Source organism: Medicago sativa, chromosome 4 (genome assembly GCF_051527215.1).
Source record: "Medicago sativa cultivar Bolivia chromosome 4, Bolivia_mono, whole genome shotgun sequence".
NCBI classification, from domain to species: Eukaryota; Viridiplantae; Streptophyta; class Magnoliopsida; order Fabales; family Fabaceae; genus Medicago; species Medicago sativa.
The window spans coordinates 97,811,300-97,824,523 of record NC_140752.1 but is presented as its reverse complement, the minus strand read 5'-3'; the positions used below and the strand labels follow the sequence as shown (position 1 = coordinate 97,824,523).

Genomic DNA, 13,224 nt, shown 5'->3' with positions numbered 1-13,224 from the left:
GAAGCATCCAACAACGCCGACTCCGCTTCACTAAGCATGAAAATTAAAGAGACGCACAAGTTTTTCCCTTTTTTTCGCCACACAAAACCCTAGAAAATTCCACCAAACCTTAATTAATCCCCAATTCATTTCAATTCGATCGATTTTCTTTCGAATTTTCAATCATGGTGTGTTGTATTATGAGATCTTAGCTTGATCTAGGGTTTTATTGGAAATTGATGAGGTTTGTTGAAAACAAAGAGCAAGGAATAATTTATTTGATGGATGTATTGCGAAGTTGTTTATAAAACAGAGAGCATGTAACAATTTGTTTGAGTATGCTATATTGAAAATTGCATATGAAATTGATTGAAATATAGCAAACCTATAATCTGAGCAGAATCAAAAGATTGTTTTATTTGTATCAGGTGTATTTTCAAACAAACCGATTAATCAAATTAAACCATATAGTTAAGTTCAACCCCACTTTTGACGAATACTAAAAACCGAACCAACGTAGGCTTCATCCATTCGATAATTTTTTGACTAAAAACCATTCTGTTACCAAGCCTATTGACGTTTAGCTTCAATAAGTGTTTTGGTTGAATTTTAAGTAATACAAGGGGTCTCTTTAGAAATTACCCTTTTCCATTCATTCATTCAAAAATGAAGTTTTTTGTTTGAAAATTGCTTTTCTGACATAGAAAACTTTCAATTGACACAAGTAAATGACCAAAATGCCCCCAGCGGTAGTTAACTACCGCTGGTTAATACGCCGGCAGTTAACTGCCGCTGGTACCCAGCGGTTGTTAACAACCGCTCACACCAGTTACAGAACCAGTGCAGTATGTAACTGGTTTTTTTCAAACGGCAATTCCGGAGGAAATCAAACCGAAACAACAACATCCAGCAATCACAAACATCAACATTTCATAGTTTATCAATTATTCGGTAACATTACACAAGACCAATAATGCGTTAACATTTAACAATTGTTTGAAATTCATCAAATTTTCCACATTATGCAAAACATTACACGTAATGTACATTAATTACTAATAAATGCGAAACTCAAATATATTGATATACATATAAATAGTTGAAGGTTAGTTACATTATATCACCCAAAAAATTGGTCATTACATTATATATCCAAAAAAATACGTCGGCGCGTATCAACCAAAAAACGGATTAACACCGACCAAAAAGTGTCACATTTCATCTAATAAAACCAAATCATCTAAATGTTCCAGAACATCTTCAAATTCGGTGTTTTCTTTAACCGGAGTGTCATCAAACATAATTGGATTGTCTTCATTTGTTGGCTTTTTTGGTGGAACCGGTCTCTCTTTGAGCTCAATGTCCATGAGTGTTTGGAAACGATCGTGTTGATCCAAAAATTCATCCTCCCATGTTGCCGCCTCTTCGCTCCTGTGATTTCTCCACTCCGTGGATGTTGGAGGTAGTGGGCAACCATCTTTTAGTGAAAGAAGGACAAAATGATTAGGGATTAGACCAAGGCAAATCATGTTGCTTTTCGGGTTAACCAGAGGTCGTCCTCTAAGTGGGAAAAAAGTCTCGGAGATGTAGTCTTTCCACGTAGTCATCTCTAACACCGGCCTATTGTAACATGATGCAACGATGTGTCCCATATCCGGCAATGTCAACCATTTGTTGGGAGGTGCAAAGCTACTGGGATTTTTGGGAGGATGTAATCCATCCAAGATGTAGTTGTAACGGTGCTCGCTCGCATATACCTCAATGTATTTGCTCCTATGCTCTTTCAACTCTTGAATAAGTGCTCTCCGCACCATAACATGACTTTCTTGCGTCAAACTCAAGGCTTCCGCTATAGCCCTAAACCCACAATGCCCATCACCAATAACATCCACAACTCTCTCAATGTATGGTCTCATGAATTTTGGCATGTAATACATAGGATTGGATGGATCATAACTTGTTGAAACCAAGCTAGGCTTAGGAACCGAAACCGGAGAAATGCCAATGCGAGCACCTTTCCTTTTAGTTTGTGAAGATTTTTTCCGTGGTGAAGATTGACTTTCCGGATGTTGAGAATCAATAGTCTCCCACGTAGATGGGATCCTACCACGTGTGGTTTTGATTTTTTTGGGAGCTCCTTTGGTTGCCACCTTTCTTGGAGGTGGTGACAACAATGTGGTCTCCGGAAACGCTAACAACCGCAAAGCCTCTTTGATTTCTAGTTTCATTTGGAGCGAAACTCTTTGGAGATGTTCTTGGATACCATGCCACTCCTTCGCGACCGAAAACAAATCTTCATTACTTTGTTCTTCACCCATGTACAACTTATGCCAATGCGGGTGTATCTCATCCAATCGAATGGGCATGTTGTGACGGATTTTCACAGCAATGAAGCATGCACAAGGTAGGCCATACGACGTCCTTTGAACACGACCACAAGTTTTCTTCTCAACGGACAAGGTTCTCCTAGCACGCTATTCTTCCACAAAAATAAAATTCTTGGCTTGTCTAGACACGTGACCACCCAACCCGGAGTACAAAGTGACATCTTTGTATCGATGTTCCAAGACCGTAATGCTCCTACCAAACGATGATTGTATCTCCTCAAATTGGTTTGCCAACATCTCATCAATTTTATGCCAACAAGTACCCAAAATACCCTTGGAGGTGGACAAATATTCCTTCACCACACCATGAGCTCTAGGTTTTCGATCTTAGCGGGAGCTTCAACCTTAATGGAATCGACAACTCTAGGTTTTCGATCACCCGAATTCTCAACATTATCTATAAATAAACAACATACAATTACTAAACTAATTAATAAACATCTATCTAATATCATATATTAACATAAACAAACAAAAAAAACAAAAGAAAAAAAATGGAAGAAAAAAAAATTTGGGCAGTAGCTACTGCACTTAGAAAAATTTTCAAAATTTTCTAAGTTACCAGCGGCAGTTAACAGCCGCTCACTCCCAGCGGTAGTTAACTGCCGCTACAACGCGTGTCAGAACAAAAAAAAAACCAGAAAAATCAATCAAATGCAATGGATTTTAACGTTGTAATACCTGTTCTTTGATGCATTTTGTGTGTAGAAACGTCCTAACAATCGATCAACAATGATTTGAAACCAAGATTTTGACACAACATTTTTGAAATGGGAATTTTTTGGAGTTTGGTAATGGTGACAAGCTGATGAGTGAATAGGAGGTAGGGGTTTTATGGTTTTGGGGGGAAAGACATCAGCGGTAGTTAACAACCGCTGGGTCCCAGCGGCAGTTAACTGCCGGCGGATCTTCCAGCAGTAGTTAACTACCGCCAGGGGCAAAATGGTCATTTACTTGTGTCAATTGGAAGTATTCTTTGTAAAAAAAGCAATTTTCTTTTTGTTTTGGGCCTATCAAGCCCACATGAAGAAGTTTCAACACAAACGCCGTCAAAAAAAAAAAAAATGTGCTGCAAAACCACAGAGAAACGAAGTTAGGGTTTATCTATCACAATCAAAATCGAACTCCATTTTCCGCTCAAATTTTCATCTCAGGCGAAAATGGAGCAAGAGCCAGCAATGGAGCAGGAATCAACAACACTCGGAAAACGAAGTGAACCGGAACCGGTGTCCACCGCCGACGGCGGCGACACTTCTTCACAATCAAAAAAATGCCGCAGTTCAGAACGCACCTGCGTTCACGAAGTAGCAGTTCCAATCAATTACACCTCAACGAAAGACGAATCACTTCACGGAACACTCTCCAACCCTCTCCACAACGGTACCATGGCTAAAACCTATCCTTTCACACTTGATCCATTTCAACAAGTATCAATTGCATGTCTCGAACGAAACGAATCTGTTTTAGTCTCTGCTCACACCTCCGCCGGAAAAACCGCAATTGCAGAATACGCAATTGCAATGTCCTTTAGAGATAAACAGAGAGTAATTTATACTTCACCATTGAAAGCTTTGAGTAATCAGAAATATAGAGAATTGAGTCAGGAATTTACAGATGTAGGGTTGATGACTGGTGATGTTACTCTTTCTCCGAATGCGACATGTCTTGTTATGACTACGGAGATTCTTCGTGGAATGTTGTATCGTGGTTCTGAAGTTTTGAAGGAAGTTGCTTGGGTCATATTTGATGAAATTCATTATATGAAGGATCGTGAAAGGGGTGTTGTATGGGAAGAAAGCATTATATTTTTACCACCTGCTATTAAGATGGTTTTTCTTTCGGCCACTATGTCGAATGCCACAGAGTTTGCGGAGTGGATTTGTAATATACATAAACAACCCTGTCACGTAGTTTACACTGATTTTAGACCGACACCGTTGCAGCATTATGTTTTTCCTATTGGTGGGAGTGGATTGTATTTGGTTGTTGATGAGAATGAACAGTTTAGAGAAGATAATTTTCTTAAGGTGGAGGATACTTTTGTTAAGCAGAAACTTGGTGAAGGGAAGGGTGGTAAATCGAATGGAAGATTTGGAAAAGGTGGTTCTGCTTCTGGTGGGTCTGATATATACAAGATTGTTAAGGTCTGTTACTTTTGCCCTTCTATATGTCGTTAGTCATCGATCAAATTATATTAATTTTTTTTTTTTTGTGGAACTGGTAGTGTTTCCGTTAATTTTGTTTATTATTTATTGGTTTACTTTGCCAAGGATCTTGTTTATTTTGATGGAAAACCAGCTTATTGAATATTAAATTGTTGCGACATATTGGCAGATTCTTAAGATAATGATATCATAAATGGTGTAGTGTCCTCGTAGAGCTTGTTGTTGAATGTTGCTTGGGTATTTCGGTCAATATATCTTTCACATGCTCTGGCTTTTGTTGAAAACCATCATTAATATCATATGCACGTATGCTCTGGCTTTTGTTGAAAACCCGTTAATATCATATGCATATATTGAATGTAAGGAATCAATTAGTGTTAGGAATTTTTCCACTTCTCTGTTCGGAGAAGACAAACTTGTGTTGGTAGAGAGCTGCCACCAATTCTTTAACCTGAAAACTCTGCATTCAAGATTCATGAAAATAGAAGATTTTCCTTGGACGAGTTAATTGGCAGTATAATATTAGTTTAGTACGTGGACCTTATGTGGTTAATTGTTGAGTTCTTGATTCATTTATATTTGGTAAAGGACTAAATATTATTGTAAGGGAGAGAGGAATGGGTGGGTATAGACGATGGCAGTCAAAATAGCGAGTCAACGCGTGAGATTGTGTGATTCTGCTATTTTGGTAGGTCTTGCCGAGTTCCAGCATGGGTAGAATCACAAATTGTTCGGAGCGGCTGGGGTCTGCCGTGTAAGGTTGTAAAAATGGTACATGTCGGACCATTCTTTTGATGTTGTGCAGAGTTGTGGTTGACAGGTCGGGTCCATGATCCGGTTACTTAAAAACGACGCTGACATTAAAAACCCTCAAATACCACATTTAGAATGGCTGAACGGCTCCGATTGTCAGTTTCTAACCCACAAAACTCATTACGAATTTACGTATCGATTTTTCGTTTTGTTTTCTTTCTTATTTATATTTGGTACCATGCCGTTTTGCTCTCTACCCTGTTTTACAATTTGCTTTTTTTTTTTTTTTTTTTTTTTTAATAAGTAATAATTGCTAATCTGATTTGCAAAAGTCAGACATATAAGCACGATAACAATAATAATAATAATAATAAAATAAAACATATTATGCTATATTACTTTTTAATTTATAAGTATAATTTTTTTTGTTGATTGAAGTAATCTTGGTATTTTGAAGTGTTTTTTCCACTTCTACAATTTAATTCTTATGCATACACTTGAATTTATATGCATAACTTATTGAAAAATGTGGTGCAAGTCCTTGAACCAGTTTGATCTTGTTTTGGTAGAAGTAAAGCCAAAGCATTAGGCAATGTGCAATCTTTGATATACTTTGGTGCACTTGATTTAGAGAGAGGTTTAATTCTTGCACTTTTGAGGATATCTAGTATCTACAAATAAAAAGTTGCATTTGGATATGATTAGGCACTAGGCATATGATATGTCTAGGAATGTGTAAATCTCATGGTCATGGCTTTTTTCAAAGAGTGTTCTTTGCACATATGTTGACGAATCGGGTAGTTTTATTACACTGATGATGTTATTGTTCATGGGTGTACACTTCTACTCTCTCTACTTTTTGAAGATTTTTTTATCCTCCACACTATTTTATTGCTCTTTATTTTAGTTGGTATATTTCTTAATTTTCAGATGATCATGGAAAGGAAATTCCAACCTGTTATCATTTTTAGCTTCAGTAGGAGAGAGTGTGAGCAGCATGCAATGTCTATGTCTAAACTTGACTTCAATTCCCAAGAGGAAAAGGATACAGTGGAACACGTTTTTCAGAATGCAATGCTCTGTTTGAATGAAGAAGACCGAAGCTTACCTGCTATCGAGTTGATGTTGCCACTTCTTCAGCGAGGAATTGCTGTTCATCATTCTGGCCTTCTTCCTGTCATCAAAGAATTGGTTGAGCTTCTTTTTCAGGAAGGTCTTGTAAAGGCCCTCTTTGCTACTGAGACAGTAAGATTTTATCAATCTTCTGATTTTTATTTTTTTTTAATTCTTGATAATATATTTTTGAAAGGATTCTTAGATGCGCTTTTCTACAGTTTGCAATGGGTTTAAATATGCCGGCAAAAACTGTCGTATTCACTGCTGTTAAGAAGTGGGATGGTGATAGTCACCGTTATATTGGATCTGGTGAATATATACAGGTGAGCGATGCTTTATTTTTTTGGTGTTGGTGATTGAAATCTCAATCATTCTATCGATGTATCACTATTCCCACTCACAATTAATGATATGTACCTTTAGATGAGTGGAAGGGCTGGGCGTCGTGGCAAAGATGAGCGTGGGATCTGTATCATAATGATTGATGAGCAGGTGAGTGTATTACTAGTCATTTTTGTTTTCTGTACCTCCGATGCAGCATAATGAAATATAACACACACCCATGATAATAGTTAGTTTTGTGTAAGGTATTTTAACTCTTTCAAGATTATGATAGACCCGAAGAACAAGGAGATTTCCTGCTCCGTTAGCAATAGCATGTAATTATTTGTTTTTTGTCGTTCTGTTTTCCCTTCATATGCGTATGAACAGAATCTGTAAATTAGGCTTTCAAAAGCATTTTTTTAATAATATATTGTACATTTATTTGTGTGTGCTTGAAAATTCCGTTGTTTATACTTTATATAATAACTCTTGTTGGTTTTCTTGGTAATTCCTTTTTTCACGCGGTAGGCTGTAAAAGTTAGCTGCTTTATATTGTGTTCACATTCTATTCTTAGTTATATTGGTAAGTCAAAGTGTCTTGTTTGACTCTTGATAAAAAAAAAGTCTCTTGTTTGACTTTGGATGGGAAACTAAAACTAATTGATTTTGCAATAATAAGCTCAATTATTATTATCTGATTATTTTGTACAGATGGAAATGAATAACCTCAAAGACATGGTTTTGGGTAAACCTGCTCCTTTAGTTAGTACATTCAGGCTTAGCTACTACTCAATTTTAAATTTGATGAGCCGAGCAGAAGGCCAGTTCACTGCGGAACACGTGATAAGAAATTCATTTCATCAATTTCAATATGAAAAGGTTTGTACGCAACCATTTCCTTTAAAACCTGATTTGTATTTTGTGCACTGTGATATTTAACTTGTGTACTCGTTACTCAATTCAGACCTTACCTGATGTGGGAAAAAGGGTGTCTATGCTGGAGCAGGAAGTAGCCTTGCTTGATGCTGCAGGGGAGGTAGTCTTTATTCCTGGGCCATCTGTTTTGTTTTGTTAATTATATTTTCTGTGGATTTTTATATATTGATATTTGATTTACTATTTGCTATTATTCATTATTGTGTAGGCTGAAGTATCGGAATATCATAAGCTGAAATTGGACTTAGCTCAGCTTGAGAAGAAGATGATGTCACAAATAATTAGACCTGAAATGATTCTTTATTTTCTTGTCCCTGGTCGACTGGTAAGTGATAGTTATCGTTTATCATTGGTGTGGAATTAAGTTTGGATTTTTTTTTTTTTTGCGTCTCTAATTAATCTTGAGCATCAGCATGCAAATGAGTTTATGTAAGTTATCATAAATTCATCAATATGTATGTGTGTGTAGGTATTAATTGTCAAAAACAAGCTCTGCATGCATTAAGCGTCAATTATTTCATACACTGCTGTGCACAATTTTATATATCTATTTTTAGGTTCTACTGTGTTTAATTTGTCTTCTGTTTTTTTTATTACATCAAACATCACTGAAATAGACTGTCTTCTTAATCTTGCAGATTAAAGTAAGAGAAGGTGGGACAGATTGGGGCTGGGGTGTTGTAGTCAATGTTGTTAAGAAACCTGTTGGCGGTTATATAGTTGACACTTTACTTCATTGTTCACCTGGTTCAAACGAAAACAGTATACGACCAAAACCATGCCCACCCCGCCCTGGAGAGAAAGGTGAAATGCATGTGGTAAGCTGCCATTTTGACCGTCATGCTACTTCAGGGATTTGTTTTGTCACTCACTTCACTTTACTTATCCAAAAAACTGTTTCATTCTCTTGACTGCTTCCTTTTGCATTAGGTCCCTGTTCAATTACCATTAATCTCTGCCCTTAGTAAACTAAGGATATATGTACCTCCTGATCTCCGGCCCTTGGAAGCTCGGCAAAGCATACTCCTTGCTGTTCAGGAGCTGGGCAATCGTTTTCCTCAAGGTCTTCCAAAGCTTAACCCTGTGAAGGTAAAATTTTCCATACTCAGCTGTCATAAATTGTGGTATGTTCACTACTTATGCTATCAAAATTAAGGGGTGGCTGTTCTAGGCTCTTTAATGTTTCACATGATAATAGAGACACGATTTTTATGTAAACTGTATGGCAAAAGTTGTAGCAAATTTATTGGTCTCCAACATTGTATCTTCCCAATATTTGGGCATGTTTTAAAGTTTGCATTGGATAGTCAAAGCCTTGAGCTGCCTTATGCATCATATTTTTAGCACATGCTCACAGCTGAGTTTTAGTTTGATCATAGACAGAATCGCACCATTACTTATGTATTATTCCATAACTAAATTTCCAGGACATGGATGTTCGAGATTCAGAGATAGTTGAACTTGTCAATCAAATAGAGGAACTTGAGAAAAAGTTGTTTGATCATCCTATGCATAAGGTTTGCTAAAATGAATCTGGTCCATATTCTCTATATATAAATGTGATGTTATTGGTCTTTGGTTTGAATGTTTCCACAACACTTTGCTGTAAGTTAGATTCAAGATGTGGATCAAATTAAGTGCTTTGAGAGGAAAGCTGAAGTGAATCATGAAATTCAACAACTGAAGGCAAAAATGCGGGACTCCCAGGTATTGACTTTGCCTAGGCCTCATTATTTACTACATTTTACTATTAAGCTAACTAGGAGTTGAAGTATGGAACTGAATGGGAGCCAAGACAGTATGTGTTGTGCTATGCATTATATATTCCTATATGACCAAATGTGAATAATTAACAACTTAACATTTGATGGGAGGCTAATATGATAATTTTATCCATGACAAATGTTCGAGTGCATCATACTTGAATGTTGACAATCAATATCTGTACTCCTTAATTTATTTTTCTAAACTGTTGTATGATTCCATGATTGTTTTGATGAACTTAATAGTTATTGGGGAAAATTGTCAATGTTTCAGCTGCAAAAATTTCGGGAAGAACTTAAAAATCGCTCGCGAGTCTTAAAGAAGCTTGGTCATATTGATTCTGATAGTGTAGTTCAATTGAAAGGAAGGGCAGCCTGCTTGATTGACACAGGCGATGAACTCCTTGTCACCGAATTAATGTTTAATGGTGAATCAATATGCGTTTGTTTGTTGTTTTTTCTGTATGGTTTGCAGTTTGTGTTACATAATCTGATTTTTTTCTTTTATTCATTTTCCCTTCCCCATTAGGCACTTTTAATGATCTTGACCATCATCAAGTTGCTGCCCTTGCAAGTTGTTTTATACCAATAGAGAAATCATCTGAGCAGATACAACTGAGATCAGAGCTTGCGAGACCTCTACAACAGCTTCAAGACAGTGCAAGAAGGATAGCAGAGGTGTTCTATCATTTAACTTAATATTTCTTGTGAATTTTTGAATTAAATTATAAATGGGATTACTCTATGGTTACAGATAGAGCACGAATGCAAATTGGAGGTAAATGTGAATGAGTATGTCGAATCAACAGTAAGGCCATTCTTGATGGATGTAATATACTCTTGGTCAAAGGTTCGTAATATCATATTTTTGACTTGAATGCCTTGTCCACTTTTAAGTTGTTTGCTTGATTTCTTGGGTGAAGTTTCTATTCCTGGATGAGTTGTTATTCATATTCTTGAATCAGTCTCTAGAGTTGAGCTTCTTCTATACCACTTGTTTGGGTTGTCTAGTTCAAAATTAGAAATTAACATAGATTGCTATTTGAATTATGAGAAACATCTGGAATAATTTAGTAGTACATGGTTTGATTGTTAGCTGTTTGGATTGGAAGTTGGGGATTGTAGTTGGTCATCTTGCTGCTTTAGTCAAAGCAAAATAAAGAATACAAGGGGAACTTAGCATTTCCTTTAAGTTTGAACACAAGTTTCAGAAGAGTTAGCTTAAGCAAATATAGCCTTTGACATTCCAGGTAGAAGAAGATAAAAGGATTGAGGGTAATTAGACATTTTCTTATAATATTCAATTGTCATACTAAAATCATCCCTTGAGCATGCCCTTATATATAATAAATAGAAAAAAATGAATTATCAAAATTTGTGAAATGTAGTCATTTGTGTTGGTTGCCATGGTTGTTACATGTGGTAGACACATAGCAACATGTGCCAGAGCCTCTAACCAATTACGGAGATTATTTTGCTTCGTAATGTACGGAATCAAAGCTCATGCTTAGAAGATAAAGAACTACTTAAAGTATGCATGCATACACACTGGCCTGTCGCTGAAATATCATATAACCATATACTCTTTATGCTCCTAAACACACACACACGGTCTGTCACTCTTGATTCATTTCCAAGTAGTCTTCAAAATAGACTCCTCTGTGTTGATTGTGATACTAAATCTCATTTTAGATTTCATAGACACATGTAGACATCCTAGACGCAGGATTTATGCAAACCTTGGTTCATGAGTGGATGAAAATGAGCGGTTATTTGTACTGGTTTGTAAGTTTATATTAACCTCTTGTCTCTTGTTTCTTATTTTTCTCCTAGGGATCAAGTTTTGCTGATGTTACTCAAATGACTGACATCTTCGAGGGGAGTATCATTAGGGCAGCTAGAAGGCTTGACGAGTTTTTGAATCAGGTAACCACATGGTTTTATCTTCGACGGTTGATTTTCCTTGTAATTTCACGTTGCAAAATGCAAATACACCCTTCTATGAATATAAATTAGAAAAGAGCTAGTAAATGTTGTTGATTTGTACTAGTGTTTAGGGATTCAGAGAAAAGCTGAATAGAAACGATAGATCCAAATTATTATCCCTTGATAATCTGAGCTCTACAAGTATTGCTGTATGTGATCATTTTTTAGCATTGCGGTTACATTACTGATTATAGCTGACAGCTGTAACTGAAGTAAGTTACTGAATATAATTAGTTATAGCTGTTTGACCTAAGTAAGCTAAAGGACATATGAGAAAATAGAAGATATTGAAAAGTAAACTTAAGCTATTGAGAAATCATATCATAGTTTTGGGTGGTTTGGTTAAACTTGACTCATTAAAAGTGATATTCTGAACATTTACAATTTATGTTAGATTTAATAACCTTACGTATGTAATGTTTGATATAAGCTTGAAGTTTGAGGTGTTTAATTGCTAAATTAGAAAGTGTATGGATTAAAGTAGCCGTTGTTTGTGTTTCAGTAATTATGTTTACCATTGGAAAATTCTTCGTTTTTCCTCCTTGTTAAAAGTTATCTCTATATGATATTTTAGGTCTAATTGATTGTTTGGTGAAAACATGTATATAATTCAGTTTTTACATGAGTGTTTAGAGTTCTGATCTGTGATGATCATCTTTGCCTCTTTCCAGTTGCGTGCTGCTGCTGATGCAGTTGGAGAAGCTGACTTGGAGAAGAAATTTGCAGCAGCGAGTGAAAGCCTTCGACGGGGTATTATTTTTGCAAATTCTCTGTATCTGTGACTTGTTCTTCTGCCAGACTATTCGGAATATTCTTGGTTACTCTGGCTGGTGGGGCGGCTTCTACCTTCACATCCCATCCGATGCGCTCAATTCCTTTTCGGGTTCTCTTGTAATGGTATGTGCAATGGACAAAATTGTCGTGGCATAACATCTACAATTTGAAGCTTCTAGTTTTCACGGTGAAAACTGCATTGGAACGTGAAAAAAGGTTGGCCGCCGCTGATCCAAACCACCTCTAAATATTTTTGTACAATTTATATGCTCGCAGTATGGGAGTTGTTGTAGACTGTAGAATGATAGATGACCTAGTGTGGTATAATCATTAGGTCCATTAATTAATTCAGACAGGTGGCATATTTCTCCTGTTCGTCTACCTTCAGAACCCTTTGTCTGCATTGGGGATTGAGGAGTGGGGTAGCAATGAAATTACTGTAAAAGGTAGTCATTAATTTGCAGTTGAGTCGCTCTGCCTTGAACATTTCCAAAGCAAATTTTGTTCTGCTGTTATTTATTTTAGTTATCATTTGAATGATTGGTTTTGTTGAACTTAGAATAGTGATGCCAATGGGAATCAGAGGCATGGTAAAAATTAGCATTATGACTGAGTTATGAGTATATGATATGATAATATGCACATGTACTTGTCTGCAAAAGTGTGTTGATTCAATTTATCCCCTCAAAAAAAAAAAAATGTGTGTTGATACATGTACTTTACTATCCATCCACTCTGCACCTGCATAATAATAAATATTTCATTATTTTCCTTCAAAAAAATAGTACACAATTCATTATGTTATTTTATCTATATTATGCATGCTAGCTTGATTGTATGATTGTTTTATCGTGATTGGTTATAATGACTTTTGAAATATACCACAATCAAATATTTAATTGATTTAACTTATATTGTTCTTGTTATAGCTTCAAACCACTTGGCGTGGCGGAGAGTTTTACGTTCCGATCTAAGAATTTATAAGTGTGATTTTAGTCGTATAGTTAGGTTTAAAAGATAGATGATTGTGGTGTGTTATTA

At 36.2% G+C, this 13,224-nt stretch overlaps 2 protein-coding genes across 2 annotated transcripts; one reads left to right on the top strand and one right to left on the bottom strand.

The window, feature by feature from the left end:
• Positions 1–1,190: 1,190 nt before the first annotated feature.
• Positions 1,191–2,345, bottom strand: LOC146934401 (uncharacterized). Its single transcript, XM_085707909.1, has one exon. It carries the CDS (start codon positions 2,343–2,345, stop codon positions 1,191–1,193), a length of 1,155 nt encoding a protein of 384 aa, XP_085564035.1.
• Positions 2,346–3,468: 1,123 nt separating this feature from the next.
• On the top strand, positions 3,469–12,844 carry LOC146934400 (DExH-box ATP-dependent RNA helicase DExH10-like). The gene is made up of 16 exons (XM_085706285.1): positions 3,469–4,510; positions 6,215–6,529; positions 6,619–6,723; positions 6,824–6,892; positions 7,436–7,603; positions 7,689–7,760; positions 7,869–7,985; positions 8,299–8,478; positions 8,591–8,749; positions 9,088–9,177; positions 9,275–9,367; positions 9,698–9,851; positions 9,953–10,101; positions 10,178–10,273; positions 11,257–11,349; positions 12,081–12,844. The coding sequence occupies exons 1-16, from the start codon at positions 3,527–3,529 to the stop codon at positions 12,189–12,191; spliced, it is 2,955 nt and encodes a 984-aa protein (XP_085562411.1). The 5' UTR covers positions 3,469–3,526; the 3' UTR covers positions 12,192–12,844.
• The last annotated feature ends 380 nt before the right edge of the window (positions 12,845–13,224 follow it).